Source organism: Caretta caretta, chromosome 4 (genome assembly GCF_965140235.1).
Source record: "Caretta caretta isolate rCarCar2 chromosome 4, rCarCar1.hap1, whole genome shotgun sequence".
NCBI classification, from domain to species: domain Eukaryota; kingdom Metazoa; phylum Chordata; order Testudines; family Cheloniidae; genus Caretta; species Caretta caretta.
The window spans coordinates 95355451-95380172 of record NC_134209.1 but is presented as its reverse complement, the minus strand read 5'-3'; the positions used below and the strand labels follow the sequence as shown (position 1 = coordinate 95380172).

Genomic DNA, 24722 nt, shown 5'->3' with positions numbered 1-24722 from the left:
TTTATTTTAGGAAAATTGCTGTAATGGCTGCTAAACACCCTCAGCTTCCTCGCTTAATTAATCTGACTTTCAGATTAGATTCATATGTCTGAGCATGTGTTTTGGATTTTGAAATGAAATACTGTTAACAATATACTGTCACTAAATAGCGTTTGCAGAATTATACATCATCATTTCCTTATGTGGGTGTTTTAAAAACAGTATGAAAGGCCTGTGATTATCCAAGATTCTTGGAGGCTGATCAACAGAGGAATTGGGCATACCACAAGAATCTCCAAGAGTGTTATTGCCATTGAAGATTTTGAAACCATTGATGCTGGCAACTATATTTGTACAGCTCAGAACCTACGAGGACAAACCACAGTAGCCACCCGTGTTGAACTGACCTGATGTGTGGAGTCTGTGGACACAGAATGAACAAACAGTATGTTATTGGACACATTAACCCTTTAGTTTCTTTTTATGAATTCTGAGGTGGAGATTTCTGTCAATATCTCTCTCCTCATGTCCTTACATTCCACTTCCATTAGAGAGCAGAGATCCTAATGCTTAGCAATACTCAGGAGAATTGGGTTGAAACCCATGTATTAAACCTTTGTAGCCTGATTATGCATGTGGCTCCCAAGTGCTCCTAATACAGTGATAAATCTTTGGTAGGGAGAGTCTATATACAAATAACTTTTATGTTAGGTAAATATAACCACTATTAAAATGTTGATTGTGCATTATTTTCATGAATGCTGACAGGAGGATATAAAATAACTTTTTAAGTAGACCCACCAGCATAGATATATTTTCTTCTTTGTCATGGTGGTGATTTCAACACTTTGTACATGTAAAAATATTAAAACTTAGTCATGATTCACTTGTTATAGAAAATTAGTCAACAGTGATTACTCTTCTCTGGTTTGGTAGACCTTGATTAAATTTCTTTACTGAATATTGACAAAGTTGTATAAGTGTGTGGTTTTACTGTTTACTGTCATACCTGAGAGATGGTTAGGATTGAGTACACGCTAACTTTAAATTGTGGTAGCACTGAACATTTTTTAAAGGGAGGTACTTTTAAAAAAAATTATAGTTAACAGGTAAAATATTTTGCATTTTTGTCTTAGGGTATTTCCAGTTGTATATCTCGCTCTTGCTCTTACGTAGTTAATTTTAAAATGCCCGCCCTCTTTAGCATGGGAGTTTAACTATTGCTACATAGTAGAGATATGACTTGGCATTTATAAGCAATCTTTCACAGGAGAATATAAGCAGAACACACTGATTTACAGTACTGATTGAGAAAAGATCCTGTATCAGCCAGGTTGGTAACTACCTTGACTGTATTAAGTGAATTTACTCCAATCTTAGTATAAATGAAAATGAAACACCTGAATCAAAAATGTAAACAATCTGTAGACTTGTGTAATTTAGTAGAGAGAGAAACAGCTAAGCTTCTCACTATGGAATGAGTTGCCAAAAAGCAGGTTGTATAATAGAAAAAGGAAAACAACCACAGTTAGGTTATTAAATTAAGAAATTGGTTGTCCCATCATAATCAACACTGATGGTTCTGATGATGATCAAGAGTGACATTTCAATAGCTGGTGCCTTCCTGAGAGCCCACACAGACTGATATAAAGCTACAAACCACCGATACAAGAACAACCCAGTAACATAACTGGTTACAGCTGATCAGGATTAACCAAGAATTGCATTAAACAAACAGCATTTACATCAACAAGAATATAATTATTTATACAGTGGAAAAGCCCACTCCTTAACAAGGAATAAAAATCATCACTATAGGATAATTAACAACAGATTAAGTCAGAGGGAAGGATAGGACATTTCAGTTAAGCAGTAGTGCTTTGCTTTTTTCAATCAACGAATGGCAGGAAGGAAACCCTCAACTGCCTGAAGAAGAAGAGCTGTGTGTAAACTCCAAAGCATGTCTCTTTCACCAACAGAAGTCCAATAAAAGAGATGATCTCACCCACCTTGTCTCTTTAGTAACATTTATGGCTACTGCCATCTTGGGAGAATAGTCACACCTGTAAATTGGACATTAATATTACAAACAAAATCCTATTTAAATACAAAAATGGGACTATACAACTCAATTCACCATCTCAGAGAGGATAGTGCATAAGGGATATCCACCCAAGGGAGAATATGATAAAGAAAAGGCAAAACAATAAGATGCATCATCTCATCAGAAATGCTAGTTTGTAATCTTCATTCAGATCAGCTAGTAACATAAGTCTTAATTAAATGCACCACTGCCCCATCCCCTTTTCTAGGGGAAGGGAGCTGTTCGATTAACTGGCAGGGGAAAGATAACCCCCTGCCCTGAGACCTTCTGTGCACCCCTCTCAGAAATGCAGTTGGAGTTCATGGCCAGGTGTGTAGGGGGAAAGAATCCTCTGTGTCTTGGTGCAATAGGCTAAGCTGTGTGGATGGAGGGAGAGTGGATTGCCTTTTGTGTGCATGCCCTTCCTGTGTGTTTGAAGTGCTCAGGGCAGGCAGCAGCCATGCTACTGTGACTGTGGACCCATGCGTCCATCCCCACAGTGGATGTATAGGTTGAACGGTGTTCCAAAACTTCTGTGGGTCTGAGCCATTTTTAGTGTCAGGAAATAATTTTTCCCTCAGCAAGATTAACAAGTTCCCGCCACTTTACTTGAGGCCTACGTTTAGGTTAGTAAGGAGCTATGACAGGATTTAGCAGCTGTATCCATGTTTGCTTGTAATTTCATGGCAACTTGCTGCCTATGTCCAGCCTGGATGGACCCATAAGCTTGGAGGCGGGGAATGGGATAGATTCACTCTGCAAAGACATAAGGTATGTCTACACTACAAGCTTTGGCTGTGCTTTCCAGCTTATGTAGACATACTCGTGCCAGCTCTCAGCGAATGTAGAGTGTAAAAATGGTAGCGTAGGAATGGTAGCATGGACTTGCTGCCCTAACTAGGTACCTACAGGGTCCCGGTGAGTTTGTCAGAGCAGCTAACCCATACTGCTACTGACCATGTGACAGTGGCTGTACTACTATGTGTAGGGCGCTAGCTCAGATGAGAGCTAGTGTGTGTATGTGTACACCAGCCTTCCCGTGTGCCCTCATTTCCCTTTGTGTGCAGAGGGTAAGAGAGGATTCAGAGGGGGGCTGAACCCTTGGGTTAGACCTGAATATTGGTTATTTGGCATAGAGAACATTGGTTGCACGGCACCCCAATAAATCTGTTTCTTGTGGGTGTGGGGTGGGAGAAGGAGTTAAAGTTTCAGCTTCTGCTTTTAAAATCCACCCAAGTCTTCATTCTCCTCTGTTCTGATTGTTCTGATCAATGAAAAATCCTGTACCTTTCCCTCTGATGGACGCTAGGGGTGTCCACCTTTGTCAGCTCAAAGTAGTTTCAGTACCTCCAAAACTTGTCATTAGATAACTCATTTGCTTAAAATGTCTAGCAAGTGAGACAGCATCACCTATCCTAAATCGACTTTTGTTCAGTAACACATTGAATGGTGTGGGAGCACCACCTCCCTTAGGTGACAGTTCTCAAGGCAATAAGAAATAAGATGCAAATCCTCAAACACAGCAGCTGTATGGTTATCTAAGTAAGAGCTCTATAGCAGCTTCCAGAGGAGGAGCTTAAATTGCTGGGCCATAGGGGTGAATTAAGCCTGACGCACCTTTTTTTGGAAGTAAATGCATTCTCCATTTTAACGGCTAGGAAAGGTGAGGCATGGAGGGCCTAATTTTTCTCTCTCATCCTGAGAGGTGTCCCACTGAGATGAATAGAATTAGAGTTGTGAAAAGGAGAAGAGAATCAATCACCTCTCCAGAATTAAATAAGTAATTTGTCCAAGAACAAACATCCCCAACTCTGCCAGCATGTTACTGCTTCCAGTCCTATGCCTCAACCACAAGACAATTTGTTCTTCCCACTCTTTATCAGATGTGCATTTGCTGCAAGTAAAACGCAAATATGTTCTGAAAAAAGCAGAGGGGAAAAAAAGATAGAAAAGCACCAAGCACTATTAAGTGTGACACCATTTTAAGATGCGTATCCATCCTAGAGAAGAGATTAGACAATAGTGCAGCAGCTGTCCAAGGCATTCTCTCTCTCTCTAAAAAGTTTGACTTTCTGGTGCTGTTCTGCTAGGTAGACCATTTTTATCCAGTGCAGCCCTAGATGATTTCCTGGCTTGCCATACAGCAACTGTAGTTTTAAATGCCAACATTTATCATCCACTGACACACTGTGTCGGTCTGAATTATGTGATACTCAAGGCTGAAATGTCTGTGGTTGGCCAGAGAAACTCAGGCACCTGAAGTGTTTCTGAACACCAAAGTCTTCACTTAGCGTAGGTGATACTCTTCATGACAACAGTAAGCAATGTAAGGAAATGATTAATTTTCTTAGTTTGGGTTTTGTCACATCTACTAATGACAAATATTTTAACAGAGAAAAATTTTAGGGGTGATGTCACCCAACTATTGTCATGAAGATTACAAAACATTTGATGTTGAATATCATTGTAATTTCCTGTGTTGAGAATTTTCATTGTGGGGGTAGCAGGCAGACAACCTAAGCATAAAAGTTGCTAATGCTTTCAATTATAAAAGATTGAGAGGGTGCAATACTTGCAGTAGGCTTTTGAAATTCAGCAAGAGGCAAGCCCTGGTGCTAGATAAATACTTTTTGTTTTAAATCCATGCAATTCCATTTAGCTGAGGTACCATATTCCTGCTATTGCCAACTTTTTCCTGAGAAATGCAAGGCACTTGCCACAGATAATTGCATGAGCATGCTAAAGTTCTGGACCCACACCACTGCTGTTGCAGCCCACTCATTGGGCAATACCAGGGAGTTGCCAGAGCAGCAGCACAAGACCTAACACACAGCCTTAGCAGTCCATCACCCCTTCTGAGGGCATTATAAGAGGGCAGCAACCTGCCTCTCATACTCAGGGGTAGAGAGATCAAGAGTCCTTCTACCCACTGGATTTAACACATGGTGCTAGTATTCCATCTGCCCCTACATAATGGGCTTCTGTACTATGGTGCTAAATCCTGCTGATGCATTTTCTGGTGGGTGGGAAGAGGAGATGTTAGTTGTAACATAAAACATTAGCATCTTTAAAAAAAAAAAAAGCCCTAAAAAAGGGAGATTTAATGTGATTAAAAGATTTTTGGGTGCAAAAAAACCTCAAAACTTGGACCATGAGCAGCCTAAATTCTGGCATTTCATTTGTGTGACTGTAATATATTATGTGATCACAAACTATTTTTTACATAGTTTTTTTTTACATATGCCTTATTCAGCATACAGGTTGGCTGCAGGATGAAGAATTGTTTATTTTTGTGGCATCACTACAACTGTAGTGTGAAGATACCATCCCTGTGTAAGTATTTCACATACTGCAGTATGTGTGTTACGTCATAGGTTTCTCTCAGATTTGTTAATGTTGCAAAGAGTGGCTTTATATTTGAGACAAAGCCAATCTTATTTTTACTTCTGGAATTTTCTCAGATGTGAAGCTACAGTACTTAATAGTCTTAGTAAGTGGTAAAACGTGACTCTGATCACCTGAGGAAGACTTCACTTCAAGCATTAGATTGAGAGGATGGTTATTACAAAGTATGCTAAAGTTTTCATTGCTCTAGCTTTATTCAGAGTATATCAATAGGTGGCAATTTTAGATTGTAAGTTCAATAATGTAGCTGATTTTTAGAATGGAATTTTTGCAAGTTTTTTTCATTTTATTTTTATCCAATTGTTTTGACAAATTATGATGAGCAACAGTGCAGTGACTGCTCATCAGGACACATTCAAGTTCCATGCATCTGACCAGATTGAAGTGTGGACTTATTAGCAACAGTGTACATTTTTCCTCCCTTTTTTTCTACAGTAGTCTGATTCCTATTTAACACAGCACAGTCAAATTTTCACAACTGGCTTACTGACTGGAAAGATGAAGTTTCATTTTCAAAAGGGGCTTGGCATTGAGACCTACCGTAAAGGAGGAGGGAAGGAGCCTCTCAAAATTCAAGTGCGTATATTTTCCCCTGTAAACTGTTCTCTGGAGCACATTGAACTCTAATGATGTAAGGAATGTTTTTGAAACTAAGCTTCACCTAATGTTTTACTCGTTTGCCTCTCAACTTGCCAAGGCTAATTGTTTTCCAGTAAAGCAAAAACTACTGTCAACTGAGAAGGAACACTGTCAAAGCTAGGGTTCTGTGCTACATTTACTTATGAAACAGGCTTCTAGTATTCATGCTTGTAATTTTTTGCCTTTAAAGTTACTGGACTGGAGACAGTACATTAAAGCTGGGTCATCCTCTTTGGGATCGCACCTGAGACCTCTAGATCTTAACACATGAGCCTCTACTGCCTACACTAAAAGACCTTTTCTCTCTTGGCCAAGGCTGTGGTAGGCTTATCAAGCTCCAATTGGCCTAGCCAGCAGTCAGTGTGTCACTCTGTCCCCCCTCTGAACAGGCATAGTTTACAACAGATGCAGGAAGCGTTAAGTTCTTTTCTGGCTAACAGCCAGATAGGACTGACTCTAAAAAGAAAGGTTAGTCCTTTCTAGGATCTGCAGTTTGATTTTTAAAAGCCATACACACAAAACTTTCCCACCTCTTCATAACAGAGAGGAGTAAGAACATGAAATTGTTTTTAAACCATTACATTTTTGAGACTGCCTCCTGCATTGTTGCCTAGAGTTTTAGGGTAAAAGTGGGGAGAAGTCAAAACAAAGGTGGTGGACCATTAACTGATGTCTGTATAGTTATGTATGGCAAGGTTTTTTCCCCTATGTGAGAACCATTAAGCTATTTCTTAAATTGAATGTAATCACACCAACCCACAAACTTTACAATTAGCTCAAGTCAAAGTTGGGGTTATCTTTCTAAACGTCAACTAAAATCTCCAGTCCGCTTCCCTCTCCCTGTCAAGAAATCCCTCACATGAACCATGGTGCATTCTGAAGCCACTTGCTAGAATGACCAGAAATAGCAAAGTCTTTGGAGGCTATTAATCTGTTATCCAAGGAGTTTGAGCAAAGTCATGAAATGAAACAGATTGCTAGACTTTAAATACCCCTGCTCTTGAGAAAGTAAAATAGATCAATTTCTGAATGAGTTACTAAAAGTAAATGCTTTGGTAAGGCTAGAAGGGCTCCTTAAACACACAATGGTTATTACTGGAAATCAACATTTGCCTATACACAGACTGCGAGACACACCACTTACCCTTTGAATATAACTACTTCCAGCTAAGCTAGAAAAATAGGGACCTAATGTGGTTCTTAGCCAATAATGCTTGAAAAAGAGTTAAGTTCTTCATGGATAAATTATGTACCCTGGCTATTTTTAGAGGTGTATCTTAGTGTACATATGTTCAACCTGAAACTGAATAATCAGGATTCTCCTGGATCCAATAATCATCTAGCTACAGACTAGGGACCGAATGGCTAGGCAGCAGTTCTGCGGAAAAGGACCTAGGGGTGACAGTGGACGAGAAGCTGGATATGAGTCAGCAGTGTGCCCTTGTTGCCAAGAAGGCCAATGGCATTTTGGGATGTATAAGTAGGGGCATAGCGAGCAGATCGAGGGACGTGATCGTTCCCCTCTATTCGACATTGGTGAGGCCTCATCTGGAGTACTGTGTCCAGTTTTGGGCCCCACACTACAAGAAGGATGTGGAAAAATTGGAAAGAGTCCAGCGGAGGGCAACAAAAATTATTAGGGGACTGGAACACATGAGTTATGAGGAGAGGCTGAGGGAACTGGGGATGTTTAGTCTGCAGAAGAGAAGAATGAGGGGGGATTTGATAGCTGCTTTCAACTACCTGAAAGGGGGTTCCAAAGAGGATGGCTCTAGACTGTTCTCAATGGTAGCAGATGACAGAACGAGGAGTAATGGTCTCAAGTTGCAGTGGGGGAGGTTTAGATTGGATATTAGGAAAAACTTTTTCACTAAGAGGGTGCTGAAACACTGGAATGCGTTACCTAGGGAGGTGGTAGAATCTCCTTCCTTAGAGGTTTTTAAGGTCAGGCTTGACAAAGCCCTGGCTGGGATGATTTAACTGGGAATTGGTCCTGCTTCGAGCAGGGGGTTGGACTAGATGACCTTCAGGGGTCCCTTCCAACCCTGATATTCTATGATTCTATGATCTACAGACTACACAAGCAAAACTCAGTTTGATATCCTGAGTTCTGTAGGGCTGGGATAAAAAATTTAATAAGTTATCTGAACACTGATGAAAGCTCTTCTACACATGAAGGGACAAAACCATTGTAAAGTTTCAATATTTCAACTGTTAACAACTACTTAAGCCCTTGGACAACTTTCCTTCTTAGTTTCAGGTTTTTTAGACTTACACAAGCAGAAAGTAAAACGAGTAAAAAAAAATTTATTTTTAAACACTCATCTCAAATATACATGATCCAATTTCCTTAACCTTATCAAAGCAAAGAATGCTCTAAGAAATACTTTTAAGCCAAGTTTCAGCCCACAGCAGATTTTTACAGTTAAGTTATAAATCTGTGGAAAACAGTGTTTATAATTGCTGACACCACTTGAACTACAGTGGCATGTACAGTGCCTTAAAGGGGATAAAAAGAGGCAAATTAAGTAAAATGTTCCTGGAGTCAGATTTCACTTGTACATTGCGTAGATTAAATTTAATTACAAGCTTGAATATATTACAATTTCATAGTTACAGAATGAGCACTGCTATAACTTTGTACACCCATGCACTTTCTGAAGTGCCAGCGTTTTCATATCCTAGATGAAATGTTTGGTTTGAAATGCTTTTCAAGTTTCGTTTCCCTTCCCCTCCCATCCACTGGACTTCCTTTCCCAGTCTGCTGGAAAAATACAGTGAAGCACAAGATTTACCTTATTGCTAACACTGTTGACAGTAGAATATTCCTGGTTTAAAAACAACCCCCAATCAGAAGCAGAGACAACATTCTGTAACCATAAGTAGAAGTTGAAACTGTACTTACAAAACAGGATACATGGGATTTTTAAAAGAAGTGCAGACCAAAACAGTAACAAGACCAGAGATGCACTGTGACTACCTTAATTCGAAACATAGTGTAAAATGTTACATCCATCTTCAGCAACACAGACATGTTTGTTTTAACTTAAGGGGAAACTTCCTCCAAGTGAAATTGGGAAACATTGGAGAGGTGAGCTGTGGAACCACATGTTGTTCTTCCCACCCCTCCATACAGTTATATTGGTAACACTGCTGAAAGTTAAAATAAGGGCACAACATTTAAAAAACAAAACTTCATCAAAAATCAGAGAAATGGTATCAGTTGCTTTTTGAAGCTTATTACAGTTCTCATTCCCCTTTCAAAGAATGTTTTGTCATCCTACTTATTTTTCCCTTTTTGGTTTGCAAATCCTGTCTTCAATTAGATCAGGACCCTCCTCTTCTCTACAGGTGGCCTTTGAAATTACCGGGCTTTTCTTAGGAAGTAATGGTTGCTTGTTTGGGTGTTTGTTTTCAGCAGACAAGAGGATTGTGTCTGGTTGCATGTCTGCAGTATGGGGGTTTAATGCTAAATCTAGTCATTTTAATGTTTTGACCTCTGATTATAGTAGAGTTGCAGAGATTGTCAATTTCAATGTTCCAGAATTATCACCTTACTTCCCCACTTCTATTTTAGCAAAAAGTGTTCTAAACGTGACTGTATCCTGAAAAAATGCAATGCTGCCATCTTAATAGACCGTGATACCGCTACAAGTGGGAAAGCTAAAAAGCTTTCAGACAGTATGGCTGCAGTTTCAACTCTGGTGATCAGACTGAATTTTTTAGAAAAAACACTCAATTGCACTATAAAGGTAGGTAGAGACACTGACAAGTCAACAGATAAAACATTTCCTGCCATCCTCTTACTAAACAGAAGCAGAAAGATGAGGTGGAAACTAGCCTATAATACAAGTGGTAGTTTCTCCTCAACCGCAGTTAAGGGTAACCTTTTATAAAACATGCATATTGACAACATTATTAAGTACATGTCAATGTATATTCTTTAGGTTTTGTCCTTTATTACATACACAGCAAAGAAGGCAGCATCTCTCTCTCTCTCACACACACACACACAGTGTGTTACATCCACACCACACATCCACAGTCTCAGAAAGGTGTCTGTGATAAGGAACACATTATAGAGGTTGTGGTCTTTATCTATAAGCCCCTGAGCTTTTTTCTTAGAGTTAGGTGAAAAAGGCAATGAACAAGATTTCCCTTGCTCTGTAAGTGCTTTGTGCAACAATGTCTATAGTCATTACTGAAGTCTTTTTTGGAGGAGAAATATAAAGTCTTACTCCCATATTAGAACAGTTTTCCACACCAATAATTCCAGTTATAATTCAGTCATCACACTCAGCTAATATAGCTCTTGCTCCCGTGATTGGAGTTTGGATCAGTTCTGCAGATCACAAGTGAAATGCTTTTATGTAGTCTCCCCCTCATTTCAAAAGAGGTCATCTTGGTGCTACTGTAGGAGCAGAGAAGGAGCCAGAATTCCTTGGTGACTGAGAAGGCATTGGTGGAGAACTAGGTGACACTTTCTTAGGGCTGCACAGGTCCCCATTATGTAGCTTCCATAGAAGTTCTTCATTTTCCATTGATAGACGCTTATTTACCTTTGATTCTTTCTCTAGAGACTCCTGTAAAACTGCCTGCTCTGTGGAAAGTTGCCTGAAAAAATAATTGTAAGTAAGTGGACATGATTCAGTTTGAAAGTTAGAGCATCTTACATAGTTTTAAAAGAATTAAAAAAGCTATAACAAATCCCTGTCCAAATATACACGTTCCTTATCAGGATTTAGTGCATTTGTTCTCAAGAAGTAACAGCTGGGTTCTACAGGCTTGCCCTCACTGCATCGTGAGCTGGAGCTATAACTTGAGTTTTGCTCCAATTCGACTCCCATCCACACACAATTCTCTAGCTTGAATTAAGTGGGTCTTGAAGCTGGAGTGCTGTTGAAGCTAGGGCTAGTCATGCAGTGGACATGCAATGGCTCCAGGTACCACAGCTGATTAGCTCCAAATACAATCACACTGCTATTCAAACCACTGTGCAGCTCAAATGTTTCATAGTGTGATCTCTCACTAGAGCTAGGCTAGCTCTAGTGAAGTACCTCAAATGTACTCACTTGAGCTAACTATTGCAGTGAAGACAAGCCCTAAACTGGCAGCTTGTGCAGAAGACAGAACAATGTCAGAAAAAAAAATCCTGCATAAAAGCAGCAGCCTATTCTTGCCAGCATTACTGCATGAATCAGTCATTTTACAAAATTCTGGGTAGTTTAAGGCTCTTAAAATTCAACTCTTATTAATGAAGGCAGCTGAAGAGTGTTTTCACATCTTCCCTGTCAGGAGTCATGTCATAGCTTTGTCTCCCTGCAGTGCAAGACCTGCAAAATTTGTCTGAACTTCCTATTTTCTTTATTGTATGCTCTACAGTGGTTTGCCCATTCATTTCTTGCAACATATGCAGAGTTAGAAGATTTGATTAACACAGTCAGACTCCATTTCTGGATTGGATGTAGTCTGTATATCTAGAACCAGGAGGCTTAGCAGACATTGGCCCTTTGATTAAACAAACTGTTGAAAAGAAATTGTCGAGTAATTTTAAACATTTTAATATATAAAACTATGAACAGTTCTTATAAAATCAGGAGCACTTCACTCCAGGGAAAAAGAGCATCTAGCAATTAATTGTAAGAGATGGTGCTCCTGAGTAGCCTTTACTTCCCTGGTAACTATGTTAACGAGCATTCAAGACAGTAACATGAGCTGTAATTTCCAGGGGAACAGAGCTAGCCTTATTTGATAAGAACAGTCATGATTTTATACCCTGCCACCAGTTTCAAGGAGCCTCCACCTCCCACACAATACCCATTCCAACTCAGGTAGGATTTCAGATTTGCACATATCAGACAGGATGGAAAAATGAGCATCATGCTTCCATCTTCCAGGCATGATATCTTACAGGGGTAAGGACCTTTTTAAATCTGCAAGATGCTGGTTATTCATTTACAGAATAAAATTTATGTTTTCACAAGTTAATAAAAATGCCTGGATTATTTTTTACCTTGAAAGTTGCATGTGTTTGTCCATCCGAGCTTTTAGTTCTTCATTTTCCTGCTGAAACTTCTTCATTTTATCCATTAAGACAGTGTTGTTTTCCACCTTTAACAAATGAACAAATTGTTGGGGGTTGTATGTGGATGTTTGTTTTTTATAAAAATACAGAATAATTGCATTGGCAAGTACCCATTATATGCATTACTAACCTGAAATTGAGTTTGTTACACTAAGTACAAGTTAGATTATTTTAAGATACATAGAATTATCTTGAGGAAATGTAAAAGTGACGTGAAAGTGATTTATTGCTCATCATTAGTAGGCAAGTCTACTTTTTGCTTCTTAGTTGGCATTTTGCCACTTTTGCTTGATTAGCTGCCCACTAAAAGCTGAATCCGCTATTTGAATTTCTGGGCTGGTGGCCACAGTTCTCTTCACATATAGCATTACAGATGGCTGAGACACTAGATCACCATGCAATATATAGTCTAGGAAAGGTGAAAAATTCAAAAAAATGTTCTCCATATATAACTAGCTCTCCCTCAACCTTCACTACCACCCACAAAATCAATTCTGTATTAGCAGAAGTGATCTGATCCCCATCTAAAAAAGCCACACTCCTGCATGTCCCAATTAGTATCACGGGAAAAAAGCTTCTTTTAAAAACAAAAACAACTTTGAAATGGGTTAACATTCAGTGGATTTCCGAAAGTCAACATCTTTAGTCAGAAGAGACCCTGTGGGCAACAAGACTTTAGAGCCCATGATTACACTGAAGCGTCTAGAATTTCATAATGACTTGTAAATCATCACTGGTATATGGCAATAGTTGGCTCCCAGACAAAATGTAATAGCTAACTGAGACCCTGCTCCCTGTTATTTAAGCCTCTCTCCTCTGCATTAAATGGTAAGATTTCCATGAAGATGATGGCAGAAGTATTCAGCTAGTGCTCAAATGCCCCAGCCAGGATCAAGGCCTCCATCATGCTAGATGCTGTACAAACATTATAGGATTTCCTGCCCCGAAGAGCTTCCACTGTAAAACAACAAAAATAGGAGGGGTTTCCAAAGAGTGGTAATTTAAAGAGGCCGTAGTAGTATCCAATACATCAGATCAACATAGGCTTTAGGTGGAAATGAAATACTTATTTACTCACTGTCAACATATTCAGATAATTTTATTTTTCTGTATCATGTTGAATGGGTTGCTTCCTTTCTTGTTTCAATAAGCTCCTTAACGTGACCGTTAACATTTTTTGCCTGATGGGCATTGTGACATAGTGCCAGCCTGGACTACGTAAGCTTCCCCACAAGGTTCTGCCATGCAATCAGAATCTCATATGTAGCAGACTTATAGTCCTATTGGGTAAATGCTTTGAAATTTAACCTGATATTTGTCAAGAGTGGGGATTGTATATTGTGGACAGTAACTAACTAGTACAGATTATTTTTAACAACCCAAAACAAAATGGAACAGAAGTCTAGAGGTTAAAAAGTTAATCATGCCACCTGGGGATTCCCCTCTTGCCTCTCCCACTTCAGTCAAGAGAGAATATAAAATAGCATTTACAGGATTTACAAGTTAAATTGCATGGAAAGAAGAAATGCGGTTCAGAAAATTGGCTGAAATTTGATTTGTTTCTCTCTGTTCCACTGTTTGTTTCTCTTATTGTATCATTCAGGAAACATCTTTCCTCAGATTGCAGGCCAGCACAGGTAAAATTGTACCTATGACATTAACATGTACCTTGTGCTCCTTTGCAAAATTTTTGTTTGCTTTTCGTGTATACAATTAGCTTAGTGTTTAAGCTTGACCAGCATGAATTCACTGAAAATCTGACAACTTAGAAAACAGTCCCCACAGAATCTTACCAGTTTTTCCATCTTCATCAGCTTTATATCTTGCTGATGTAGTTTCTCATTCTTGATCTCCAACACTGCTTTCAAACTTTCCAGTTCCTGTTTCAGATACATAATCTGAGGGTTTTTCTGAAATGATTTCCACAAAAGTTTGCTTATTTCTCAGAACTTCAATTTTAAAAAGTATATAGTAAACACTTGTAAATCAGGTGTTTGTAATAACTTTATGAAATCAAGTGGGACATGGTTTTGAGTCAGAAGGAAAAAACTTAAGATTTTTTTTTCCACTCCTGAATATTTATTCTCCTCTCCCTTAATTTCATTTGTCCCTCAGTAAAAAGATCTAAAGACTCCCTTTGAAAATGTAATTTAAGAAACCTCTATAAAAAGGTTAACCTCTGTTCAAAAGAAATAGGATAACTGGCCAAACATATGCAAATTTGCTTTTGTATAAATGATAAAAACCCTTGTGGATCAAATTGATACATTATTGCAGGCATAGTAAAACTTATTCGTTTTACAGTAGTGCTGAGGCTCCCTAATAGTTAAGGCTGCTAAGAACCCCAGAACCCTCCTGTTTTCTCTTAGTCATAACTAAGCCCAAGAGAAGGTTAAAATATATATATGTACACATGCATGCACACAGAGTCACTCAGATATTTTGTAGCGCTCAAACAACTTTTCTTGTATATGAGTAACTCAGAAGCTGAACTTTAAACCTTTGAATTTTACATGCATTTAATCCTCTTTCCAGTTTGAAAGCAGCACTTTATAATTCCCCTATGCAGCTTTCATACTACTATTAGCTGCATAACATACAGTTGCATATTATTCAACTATACTAACATTGTCTTGCTGCATGGTATGACTTGTACCTGCTAGCAAGCTTAATATTTACTGGTTAGTAAGTGATGTGGATCTGTAAAGGGTTATTTTTAGGGCTGTCAAGATTAAAAAAATTAATCATGATTAATCTCACTGTTAATAATAGAATACCATTTAAATATTTTTGGATGTTTTCTACATTTTCAAATATATTGATTTCAATTACAACACAGAATACAAAGTGTACAGTCCTCACTTTATTTTTGATTACAAGTATTTGCACTGTAAAAAAAATAGTATTTTTCAGTTCACCTAATACAAGTACTGTAGTGCAATCTCTTTATCATGAAAGGTGAAATTACAAATGTAGAATTATGTACTAAAAAACTGCATTCAAAAATAAAACAATGTAAAATTTTAGAGCCTGCAAGTCCATTCAGTCCTACTTCTTGTTCAGCCAATCGCTCAGACAAACCAGTTTGTTTACATTTGCAGGAGGTAATGCTGCCCGCTTCTTGTTTAGAATGTCACCTGAAAGTGAGAACAGGCATTTTCATGGCACTGTTGTAGCCAGCGTTGCAAGATATTTATGTGCCAGGTGTGCCAAAGATTCATATGTCCCTTCATGCTTCAACCACCATTCCAGAGGACATGCATCCATGCTGATGATGGGTTCTGCTTGATAAAAATCCAAAACAGTGAGGACTGATGCATGTTCATTTTCATTATTTGAGTCAGATACCACCAGCAGAAGGTTGATTTTCTTTTTTGGTGGTTCAGGTTCTGTATTTTCCATATTGGAGTGTTGCTCTTTTAAGACTTCTGACAGCATGCTCCAAACCTCATCCCTCTCAGATTTTGGAAGGCACTTCAGATTCTTAAACCTTGAGTCCAGTCCTGTAACTATCTTTAGAAATCTCACATTGGTACCTTCTTTATGTTTTGTCAAATCTACAGTGAAAGTGTTCTTAAAATGAAGATGTGCTGGGTCATCATCTGAGACTGCTGTAACATTAAATATATGGCAGAATGCAGATAAAACGGAGCAGGGCAATTCAAATACAATTGTCCCTCATGGAGTTCAGTTACAAATTTAATTAACGCATTATTTTTTTAACAAGCGTCATCAGCATGGAAGCATGTCCTCTAGAATGGAGGCCGGGGCATACGAACGTTTAGCATATCTGGCACATAAATACCTTGCAATGTCGGCTACAAAAGTGCCATGCGAATGCCTGTTCTCACTTTCTGGTGACATTTTAAATAAGAAGAGGGCAGCATTATCCTGTGTAAATGTAAACAAACTTGTTTCTCTTAGCGATTGACTGAACAAGAAGTAGGACTGAGTGGACTCCTAGGCTCTCAAGTTTTACATTGTTTTGTTTTTGAGAGCAGTTTTGTAACAAAAAACCCTACATTTGTAAGTTGCACTTTCAGGACAGAGTTTGCACTACAGTACTTGTATGAGGTGAACTGAAATATACACTTTGATTTCAATTACAACACAGAATACAATATATATGAAAATGTAGACAAACATCCAAAATATTTAATACATTTCAATTGGTATTTATTGTTTAACAGTGTGGTTAAAACTGCGATTAATCAGGATTAATTTTTTTGAGTTAATCTCTTTAGTTAACTGAGATTAATCCACAGCCCTAGTTATTTTGTAAAATTAACCTCTACCAGGCCTCTTTTTCCATGGTAAAAGTGTTTATGTTTCACAACTGAAGTCACAGGCAATAAGAAGAAAAAGGCCTATTAAATCCAAGTCAGTATGTAGGTAAAAACTAGAACAAGGAGAGAAGCCAACACTGTTGAAACATGTCTATTTCTTTAAAGATAAAATTAATTGTGCAACTGGGATGAAAGTTGTTTGTGTGTATTTGGAGCAAACAGTGGTGTATTGAATTGAGTAGTGTCTTCATTATCGCATCAGAGAGAAAAGGACTCTCCTCTCTCTCACCCCAACCCCCAGACAACATGCACATTTGTGGGATACAGCCCACACAGACGGAGGGGCAGGCTGAAACTTGATGCAACAGTCTTTTAGGCTAAAAATGGAGGGCTTTGGTAAATGCAAGGCCTTCAGGTGACAACCAGTACATATTGCAATTAAGGTGAGAGCCTAACTAGCCATCATATATTTGAGTGATTGGTGCAGCTGTGTTTAATGTCTGCTTAATTTGTGATTCTTTCTATTTGGACCCTTGGACAAAAAGTAAGCAAGAGAATTTGGATTCTGATCTCAGAGAAGGCCAAGAATGAAATAATATGTACACAAAGGACAAAAGGCAGAGTGATCCTTTCCCTAAATACTGTTGTGAGGAAGCTGGGAGATAGGGAGACACAAATGACACAAAAGGTGTCAGTCTAGGTTTTACTGGTGGTTTTTTTGTTTTTTGAGTTTTTTTTTTTTGGGGGGGGGGGGGGGGCGCAAAGAAACCAGAAGTCTTGGTATAAAACTTAAGTTATTCAAAATTCACATTCAGAACCACGTGTGTCAGCAAGCAAGTTTTCTCCTCTTCCCCACTCCGAAAGCAGATTTATAAAGTTAAATTAAAATAAGAGTTACAAATATGCCACTGAAGAAAACTGTTTTGGCCAATTAATCCTTCCCACTGAAAAATCTGAAGCAGGGAAGACTCAAGCCCATGGTTCACCTCGAATTACTGTCACTCTCTCCTATTCAGGCTATCAGGCTGGGAGAAGCATTTCCAGCTGCATAAAAGACACTGAGCCTACTGCCCCTTCAACCTACTCTGTGCCTGAAGAATAAATTCATGGAAAAATATGGTCCCAACCCCAGAGTCCATCCATGTTGCCCTCTGGTCTGCCCTCATCTCTCCCTCCCCAGTCACACAACTCAAGAAGTGTGCTACGATTGGTTCCTCCCACTGCACTGGTAGGAGGCAGAGCAAGAGGGAGGGAAGGAAGGAAATAAATTCTGCTGTGAGTGACAATGGTTTCCACTAGATAAAACCAGCAGTATTTCTGCACTCTGCAAGAGAAAAATTCATAGAAAATCCTCCTCCCACTTACTGGCTCTGCAGGCCTCTAAAACCTGTATGTGTCCATGATTTATGGGTCTTGCCAGGATGCTGCTGCTTGAATTCCGCTCCCCTCAAACTGATTTCAGGTCTTCTCTGACCATCCTTTTCTAGTACTGTGGTCTCCTGAACAGTGTGTAAAGGGAGGGCAGCATCTGGCCCTTTAACCTTATTTTATAGCTTTCATGTTCAAAGTAAATCTTAACAAGGACAGACAAAACTTTTCAAAAAGAAACACTGGAGATAGGAGACCACCCATCGACTAGAAGCCTCTACCCTGTGTCCATAAGTGAATTAATGGGTGCACATACATCAGTAGCTGCCACAACATAGCATATTCGCAAGCATACAATTGTGTAAAATCTTCAGAAGCAGGTTACAAATAGCAAGAAGCAGACAAACTGATAGTTTGCTACAGCTAAAATGACAACCAGGAGAACCATCCCCACAGAAAAGACTGAAGTGTCTGATGTCTACCAGCATTAGAGTAGCCTGAAAAACTTGAAATCTGACTTGGTCTTCTAAGAAATGACTATAGGCCAAGTTGAAAATATTGATAAACATGCCTATCCCACCAGAATGCAGGAAAAATCTCATTCAGAGCACACTTCTTAAAGCAGGAACACCACAGATTTTTTTGTATACATTTTTGTATTTAGAATTCAATCATAAGTGCAAGATCCCTTTAAGTATGCTTGATGTTTTCATATCCCGATATTAAAATTTAACTTGTTCCTCCAACAGTAATATTTTCTCTAGTTTAGAAACATTTCAACCTTTAACATTCAAGTTAACTGTTTGATAAAACCCGCTTCACCATGCTCTGGTTGCTGTCCTTCAGACCAAAAACTTAACTCTGTTGCTTCTAGGACATACATTGCAATACTATGGTTAACCAAAAAACGCCCCCAAAACAACTCATGCAATGAAGAAGTTACAAGAATGTTAGAACAAGTCATTGCTTTCAGTCAATCTCATGACCACTTCAGGGAATACCAGTATGACAGTATGGCTGATGTGATTAGGCCCTATGATGGCATCCCCTGAATAGATGTGTGGGCACAGTTGGCAACAGGCTTTGTTGATACTAATCTCTCTCCTTCCTGAGAGGCATCCTGGGATGTAGCTGTGACACTACCAGGTCAGGTGATAAGATCACCAGATACAAAATATCATCTTGGACACTGCTGGTACTTTTCCTCTGTAGGGGGATGGGGATCAAACAAAGGTTTCCTGCCTTAGGTAAATCCTTTTTAAGGCTGGGGAGGGGGTTGATCTAGACTCTCCTCCATTGCCTACCCAAGAAGAAAGACTGCTGAAAGTACCTGAAGGGACAAAGGAACTAACCTGAGAAAAAGACAAGGGTGAGTCCAGACTGAGGGCTTGTCTACACTATACAGCTTTTAGCAACATGGCTGTGTTGCTACAGCCGTGCCACTAAAAGTCAGGCAGTGTAGCCGCTGCTTGTCGGCTCTCCTGCCAACAATGCTCTGTTCAGATTGGCACTTGTTCTGGCAAAACTTGTCTCTTTTGCAGGTGGGGGTGGGTTTAACACCTCTGAAAGACAAAAGGTTTAGGCTCTCCAGCCTCTTGCAGCACACACACACAGATAGGGCCAAAAGTTTTGTCGTTCAAGTGCCAGTGTAGACATCAGACGGAGGTCCAGTCTGTAAGAAGAAATAACTGGAACTCTAAACTACAGAAACTCTGCAACTTGCCTAAAATTAGATTTAGGGTGAGAAATTACTTCTTGAAACCTGTTTCTAAGATCTTAAGCATAGTATACGTGTTTTGTTTTATTTGTTCAGTAATCTGCTTTGTTCTGTTTGCGATCTCTTATAATCACTTAAAATCTGCCTTTTGTAGTTAATAAATTTGTTTTGTTTATTATTAAAGCTAGTTTGTGCAATTTCTAATGGGGGGGGCAAGAAGTTGTGCATGTCTCTCTTCAGGGAGTGGTTGAATTTTTAGGAGCTTGTGCTGTGCAGATCTTTCTATACAGCGCAAGACAGTATTATTTTGTGTTTATTCCCCAAAGGGGGTGTGCATGTCAGTGCTGGGTGAATCCTCCCACACAGAGCTGACTTCAGTCTGTGTCTGCAGCTGGTGTGGCCCTACCTCTGTGTGTGTGCGCACACGCACTGCAAGAGGCCAGAGAGCTTAATTCAGCAAAACAGGGAGAGGGAATACAGGCTGGTGGAGCAGGTGAAATCCCAGTACATCAAGTGGCATCCCAGAAGTGGGGGGTCTAACCCATCACAACCAGTTACTCAGTATTTTTGGGAATAGTCAAGCAGGTTGGACTAAGCTGGAAGATGCACACGGTGGTCCTACTTATACAAAACCGTTCATACTTCTGACAGTTAACTTTGCAGGAACTACCTACTGCTATAATTGCAGAATAACCTACTGCTAATTGTGTACCAATTGTTATTCAACAATTGTGTACTTTTAAATGTGTTATATTTTGATTACTATCCATTTACCCATCTAATTTCAAGTATTTCTACTGGCATATGTACCTTTGCTACTAACTGAAGACTTGATAGTGTCCCTACCTGTAAGCAAACCCTAGGAATACCCAAAAAAACCCAAAACCAAAACAAAAAACCACCTTAAAAAAAATAGAAATCCCGTATCTATTTTCATTAACTTTTGCAAACTAAACAAATTTAGTATGTCTGAAGATCCATCTGGAGAGATGGAACCATGTAACAAACAGCAACATACATTCCTTGAAAGGGTACGAAGTCAGTTACTGTATACAAGGAAAAATAGACTTGATCATGCTGTGCATTTGAGAATTAAAAAAATTAAGCTCAATACTTACCAGATTTGCTTTTTCTTTGTCTATTTGTTTTTGCTCTTCCAACTTTAACTTTTCATTTAAAGATTCATTTTCCCTTTTTAATTCATCAATTTTTTTCTAAAACAAAAACACAGTGTAAGAGTGAGGCCAGAAATTGGGTATGTCTCTCTCCAAAAACATCTCTCCCTCCTTGGTTTTGAAATTGTTGCAAAGTCTTGTGAATCACACCCCTAACAAACCTCTAATGATTCCTGTTTCTCTTTAAATGAATCTTCAAATGAATTCCTTTCCAATTCATTGGCATTCTTGAGCTCTGAAATAAATACCAGATTTGCAGATGGTTACAACACTGCATAACAAGTCAACCATATTTTAGAGAAGTCATAGTTAAAAGGTGATATATGCATTCATGGTCAATAGCAAGAATATTGAATAGAGCTAGTAATATTAATCATCATTACTCTGGCTTGAAAACAGATGAGATGTCCAAGTGATTTGCCTTCTAGGCATTCATAGACTGGTCCCTCACATCTCTGGTACACTATACATAAGTTTGCTCACTAAAATATCAGCTTTGAAAGTACTAAGTACTTAGCTATATGCAATGAAAAGCTATTGGAATTGCATACACTGAACACATTGTTAGCACTCAACTAAATATGCATGTCTGACAAACAAAAAAAGCAAAAGTTGTAATTAAAATATTTGTCTATGAGGAACTCCTAAAGGAATAGGCTCATTATCTTTGCACCATTTTATACGTCTGTGAAATACTGTAGATTCTTTTGGCTTGTTCCTGTTTCCTTTGCAGTCAATGGGAGTTTTGTCACTGATTCCAATGTATATAAAATTGAGCCATTATAAAATGGGTTATTAAGAGATGAAACACATTTATTCTCTTTTAAGGACTAAGTTAAGGCTCAAAACTGCTTGGTATTGCAGGTTATCTTAAAGAATTTCCAAATACTGACCAGACTTTCCACCCCCCCCGCAGAAAAACTGAATTCCAGACATAGTTTCCGAGCTACTAGGGAAACTAATGCTCAGCCAAAGAGAGGCCTCTCCAGGTCAGAATGGGAATAACTGTGTCTTCACTGTATTTGGATTTTAAAGAAAGCCAATTTTATGGGGCTCCTTAGCACTTAGCAACAAAAACTACAGAATGATCAAGTTACTGAACTTGAGATTTTGAAAGCAGCCTAGAAAATGTAGACGCAACTTTCATTAAAGAATTAGAAAATGTGTCTAAATCTTTTATACTGCTTTCAAATCTCACCCTAATTTTTAACTCAATGAGATTTATTTTACATACAGGAATAACTAAGACTATTGAGTCCCAAAATGAGAACTTCAGCTGATTAACAGTTTCAAAGGTTGTTTATCATCAGGAACAGCGGATATTGAATGAATAGGTTGGCTCTCAAAAAATTAAAAATCATTTGACATTTCTTAACATGCAGAACTGTTAGAGAATTATCTGGTAGTGTATGTTCCACTTCATGAAGGAACACAAAGCACTTGCCTGAAAGAGATGATTCATATTCCTTTTTCAGCTTATCTATTTTTTCTGCATGGCTGTTTTCGAGTTCTAACTTGAAGTTTTCATGCGTAATGTTTAAGTTGTCCACCTGCAAGATGATGGTAAGATTTAAAAAAAAAATTTCCTATACAACTATGTAATCCTTAAGGGGGGGAGGGGGGGGGGAGAAAGTCACCTAATACATTTCTGCCTCCTTTCACCAAGTAAACAAAAACGTGTCCTCCTAAGGGAACCTTCTTTAAACAAAGCCTAACTAAATCAATCTTGGAAGGTGCCATGAATGTGAAATAAACTGTCAGAGCAACAAAGTTCTGAAGCTAACAGGCCCCTCACTTAGAATATCTCCAACTTCAGTTCCCAAATCAAATCAAATCAAATCAGGTGACTGAACTAGAATGTCCCGGCTATTCTCAATTGTTGCAACAGCACATAAAATGGAGTATGTAGCACTAAGGGTATTTCTACAGTGCAAAAAAGTGTGTTCTTAATTTGGATTAAAAAATCAGGGAGGGGCACAACTTTTTACTCAGGTTAGCAGCTCAAGTTAAACCTATAATAGAGCCTGGGGGTGAATTTGAGCTGCTAACCTGAGTTAAAAGCAGAGATAAATAGTCTAAGATAGCAAGAAGTAAACCATGAGCAGTGCTTTGTAGGTGGGAAAGACTTGACATTTGATCAAAGCAGTGAGGTGTTTAACAGGCTTAATGCTTTCAAGGTGGCAAAGGTATCAAGTAGATCAGTTTTGCTGTATCTCAAAGCTTTAAATGACCATTAAGGCTCCAGAAGCCCAACACTGACTTTAAACACATTTCTAGTTATCCTATGTATTTTAAGTACTCCTTTAATATTTAAGCATTGGAAAACATTTTAGAGACACATTTTGTTAACAAGATCAAGTTGAGTTTAATCTTAGATGAAGGTAAATCATCTAAGTGGTAACATTATTAGAATAAAAACATGCTTGTTTTGAGACTTGTTTACCATAGAAAGGAATGAATTATTGGTAAAGCACATTTGCTGCCTGTTAAATTGTACAAGATGAAACTTGATGTAGCTGGGTTACTAATCTCTCAAAGAAAGCTTCAAAAGCCCCAGAGAACTCTTCTAATTCAAATACCACAGACCTGCTCTTGGAGTTGTGCTTTATATTTTTCAGCTTCTTCAATACAGATACTCTGTAATTTCTCACACTCTCCAGTGTAAAATTGTTTAAGTCTTTCCTCCAGCTCTGTCAGATCATTTTGATGTTGCTGATTTAGCTTCTGCACAAACCCTTCATAAGCAGCTTGTAATTCATTCCTGTCTCTCTCCAATTTCTCACAGGCTGCAGAAGTGGTTACTGAAGATTTAAAAATGAAGAGTCAGTAATTTGACTTGTTAAATCCAATCATAATTTCAGAGCTTGTCTACATTATAGGTACTAAAGATAGCAGTGGAAATTCCACACAGCAGGATTATGACACAAAATATGATTTACTTGTAAAAAGAGTGCCACCTCTAAGGCTGCCTAAAGAGGCAATCTGCTGTCTGTAAGAGTTCTTGAAAGTATTACAGTGACCATTCAGTTTCTCTCAGGCTGAGGGTTAAGTTTAGAGTTAGATGGCAGTGTAGATGTAACCTATGTTGGTAAAACTTACGTTGCTCAGGGGTATGCATATTCCACACCCCCTGTGCAACGTAAGTTACACTGATGTAAGTGCTCATGTGCCCAGTGCTATGTCAGTGGGAGAGTTTCTCCGACAGAACTTCTGCGGCTCAGGGGGTTGGTTTTTTATGCCAATGGGAGAGCTCTCTCCCATTGGCATAGAGCCTCCTCACCACACATGCTACAGCTCTATAAGTATAGATGGGGCCTTAAGATCAGAAAAAAAGGGGGGGAAAGCACTTCATGTACAGTTAAAAAAATGACTGGTTCACAACAGAAAATTTATCAGTGACATGTTTCTCACTACAGAGACTGGAGTGCCCTAATGAAGATTTTAATTGGATTTACCACTTTACTTAATTGGATCTTATTTCACTACTGGATTCCTCAAACTAGTATGTCAGTTCAAACTTAGCTAATTACTTTTTCCAAGCATAATGATAGGTTTCAGAGGAACAGCCGTGTTAGTCTGTATTCGCAAAAAGAAAAGGAGTACTTGTGGCACCTTAGAGACTAACCAATTTATTTGAGCATGAGCTTTCGTGAGCTACAGCTCACTTCATCAGATGTTTACCGTGGAAACTGCAGCAGACTTTATATACACACAGAGAATATGAAACAATACCTCCTCCCACCCCACTGTCCTGCTGGTAATAGCTTATCTAAATTGATCAACAGGTGGGCCATTTCCAGCACAAATCCAGGTTTTCTCACCCTCCACTCCCCCACACAAATTCACTCTCCTGCTGGTGCTAGCCCATCCAAAGTGACAACTCTTTACATAATCAAGTCGGGCTATTTCCTGCATAGATCCAGGTTTTCTCACATCCCCCCCACCCCCATACACACACAAACTCACTCTCCTGCTGGTAATAGCT

General features: G+C 38.8%; 2 protein-coding genes across 6 annotated transcripts in view; one reads left to right on the top strand and one right to left on the bottom strand.

Annotated features, from left to right (window-relative positions):
• PDGFRL (platelet derived growth factor receptor like) overlaps positions 1-950 on the top strand; it is a 47487-nt gene extending 46537 nt beyond the window's left edge. Inside the window, exon 6 of the mRNA XM_048848162.2 lies at positions 202-950. Within this exon, the coding sequence (XP_048704119.1) occupies positions 202-390 (189 nt within the window). The 3' untranslated portion in view covers positions 391-950. The remainder of the gene's footprint in view (positions 1-201) is intronic.
• Positions 951-8395: 7445 nt separating this feature from the next.
• MTUS1 (microtubule associated scaffold protein 1) overlaps positions 8396-24722 on the bottom strand; it is a 198962-nt gene continuing 182635 nt past the window's right edge. For all 5 annotated transcript variants that reach the window (XM_048848138.2, XM_075127881.1, XM_048848137.2 and 2 more), the window contains 7 exons: positions 23324-23538; positions 22182-22287; positions 20899-20972; positions 20681-20776; positions 13985-14101; positions 12120-12217; positions 8396-10720 (listed from right to left, as the gene is read on the bottom strand). In XM_048848138.2, the coding sequence (XP_048704095.2) occupies positions 10504-10720; positions 12120-12217; positions 13985-14101; positions 20681-20776; positions 20899-20972; positions 22182-22287; positions 23324-23538 (923 nt within the window). In that variant the 3' untranslated portion in view covers positions 8396-10503. The remainder of the gene's footprint in view (positions 10721-12119; positions 12218-13984; positions 14102-20680; positions 20777-20898; positions 20973-22181; positions 22288-23323; positions 23539-24722) is intronic.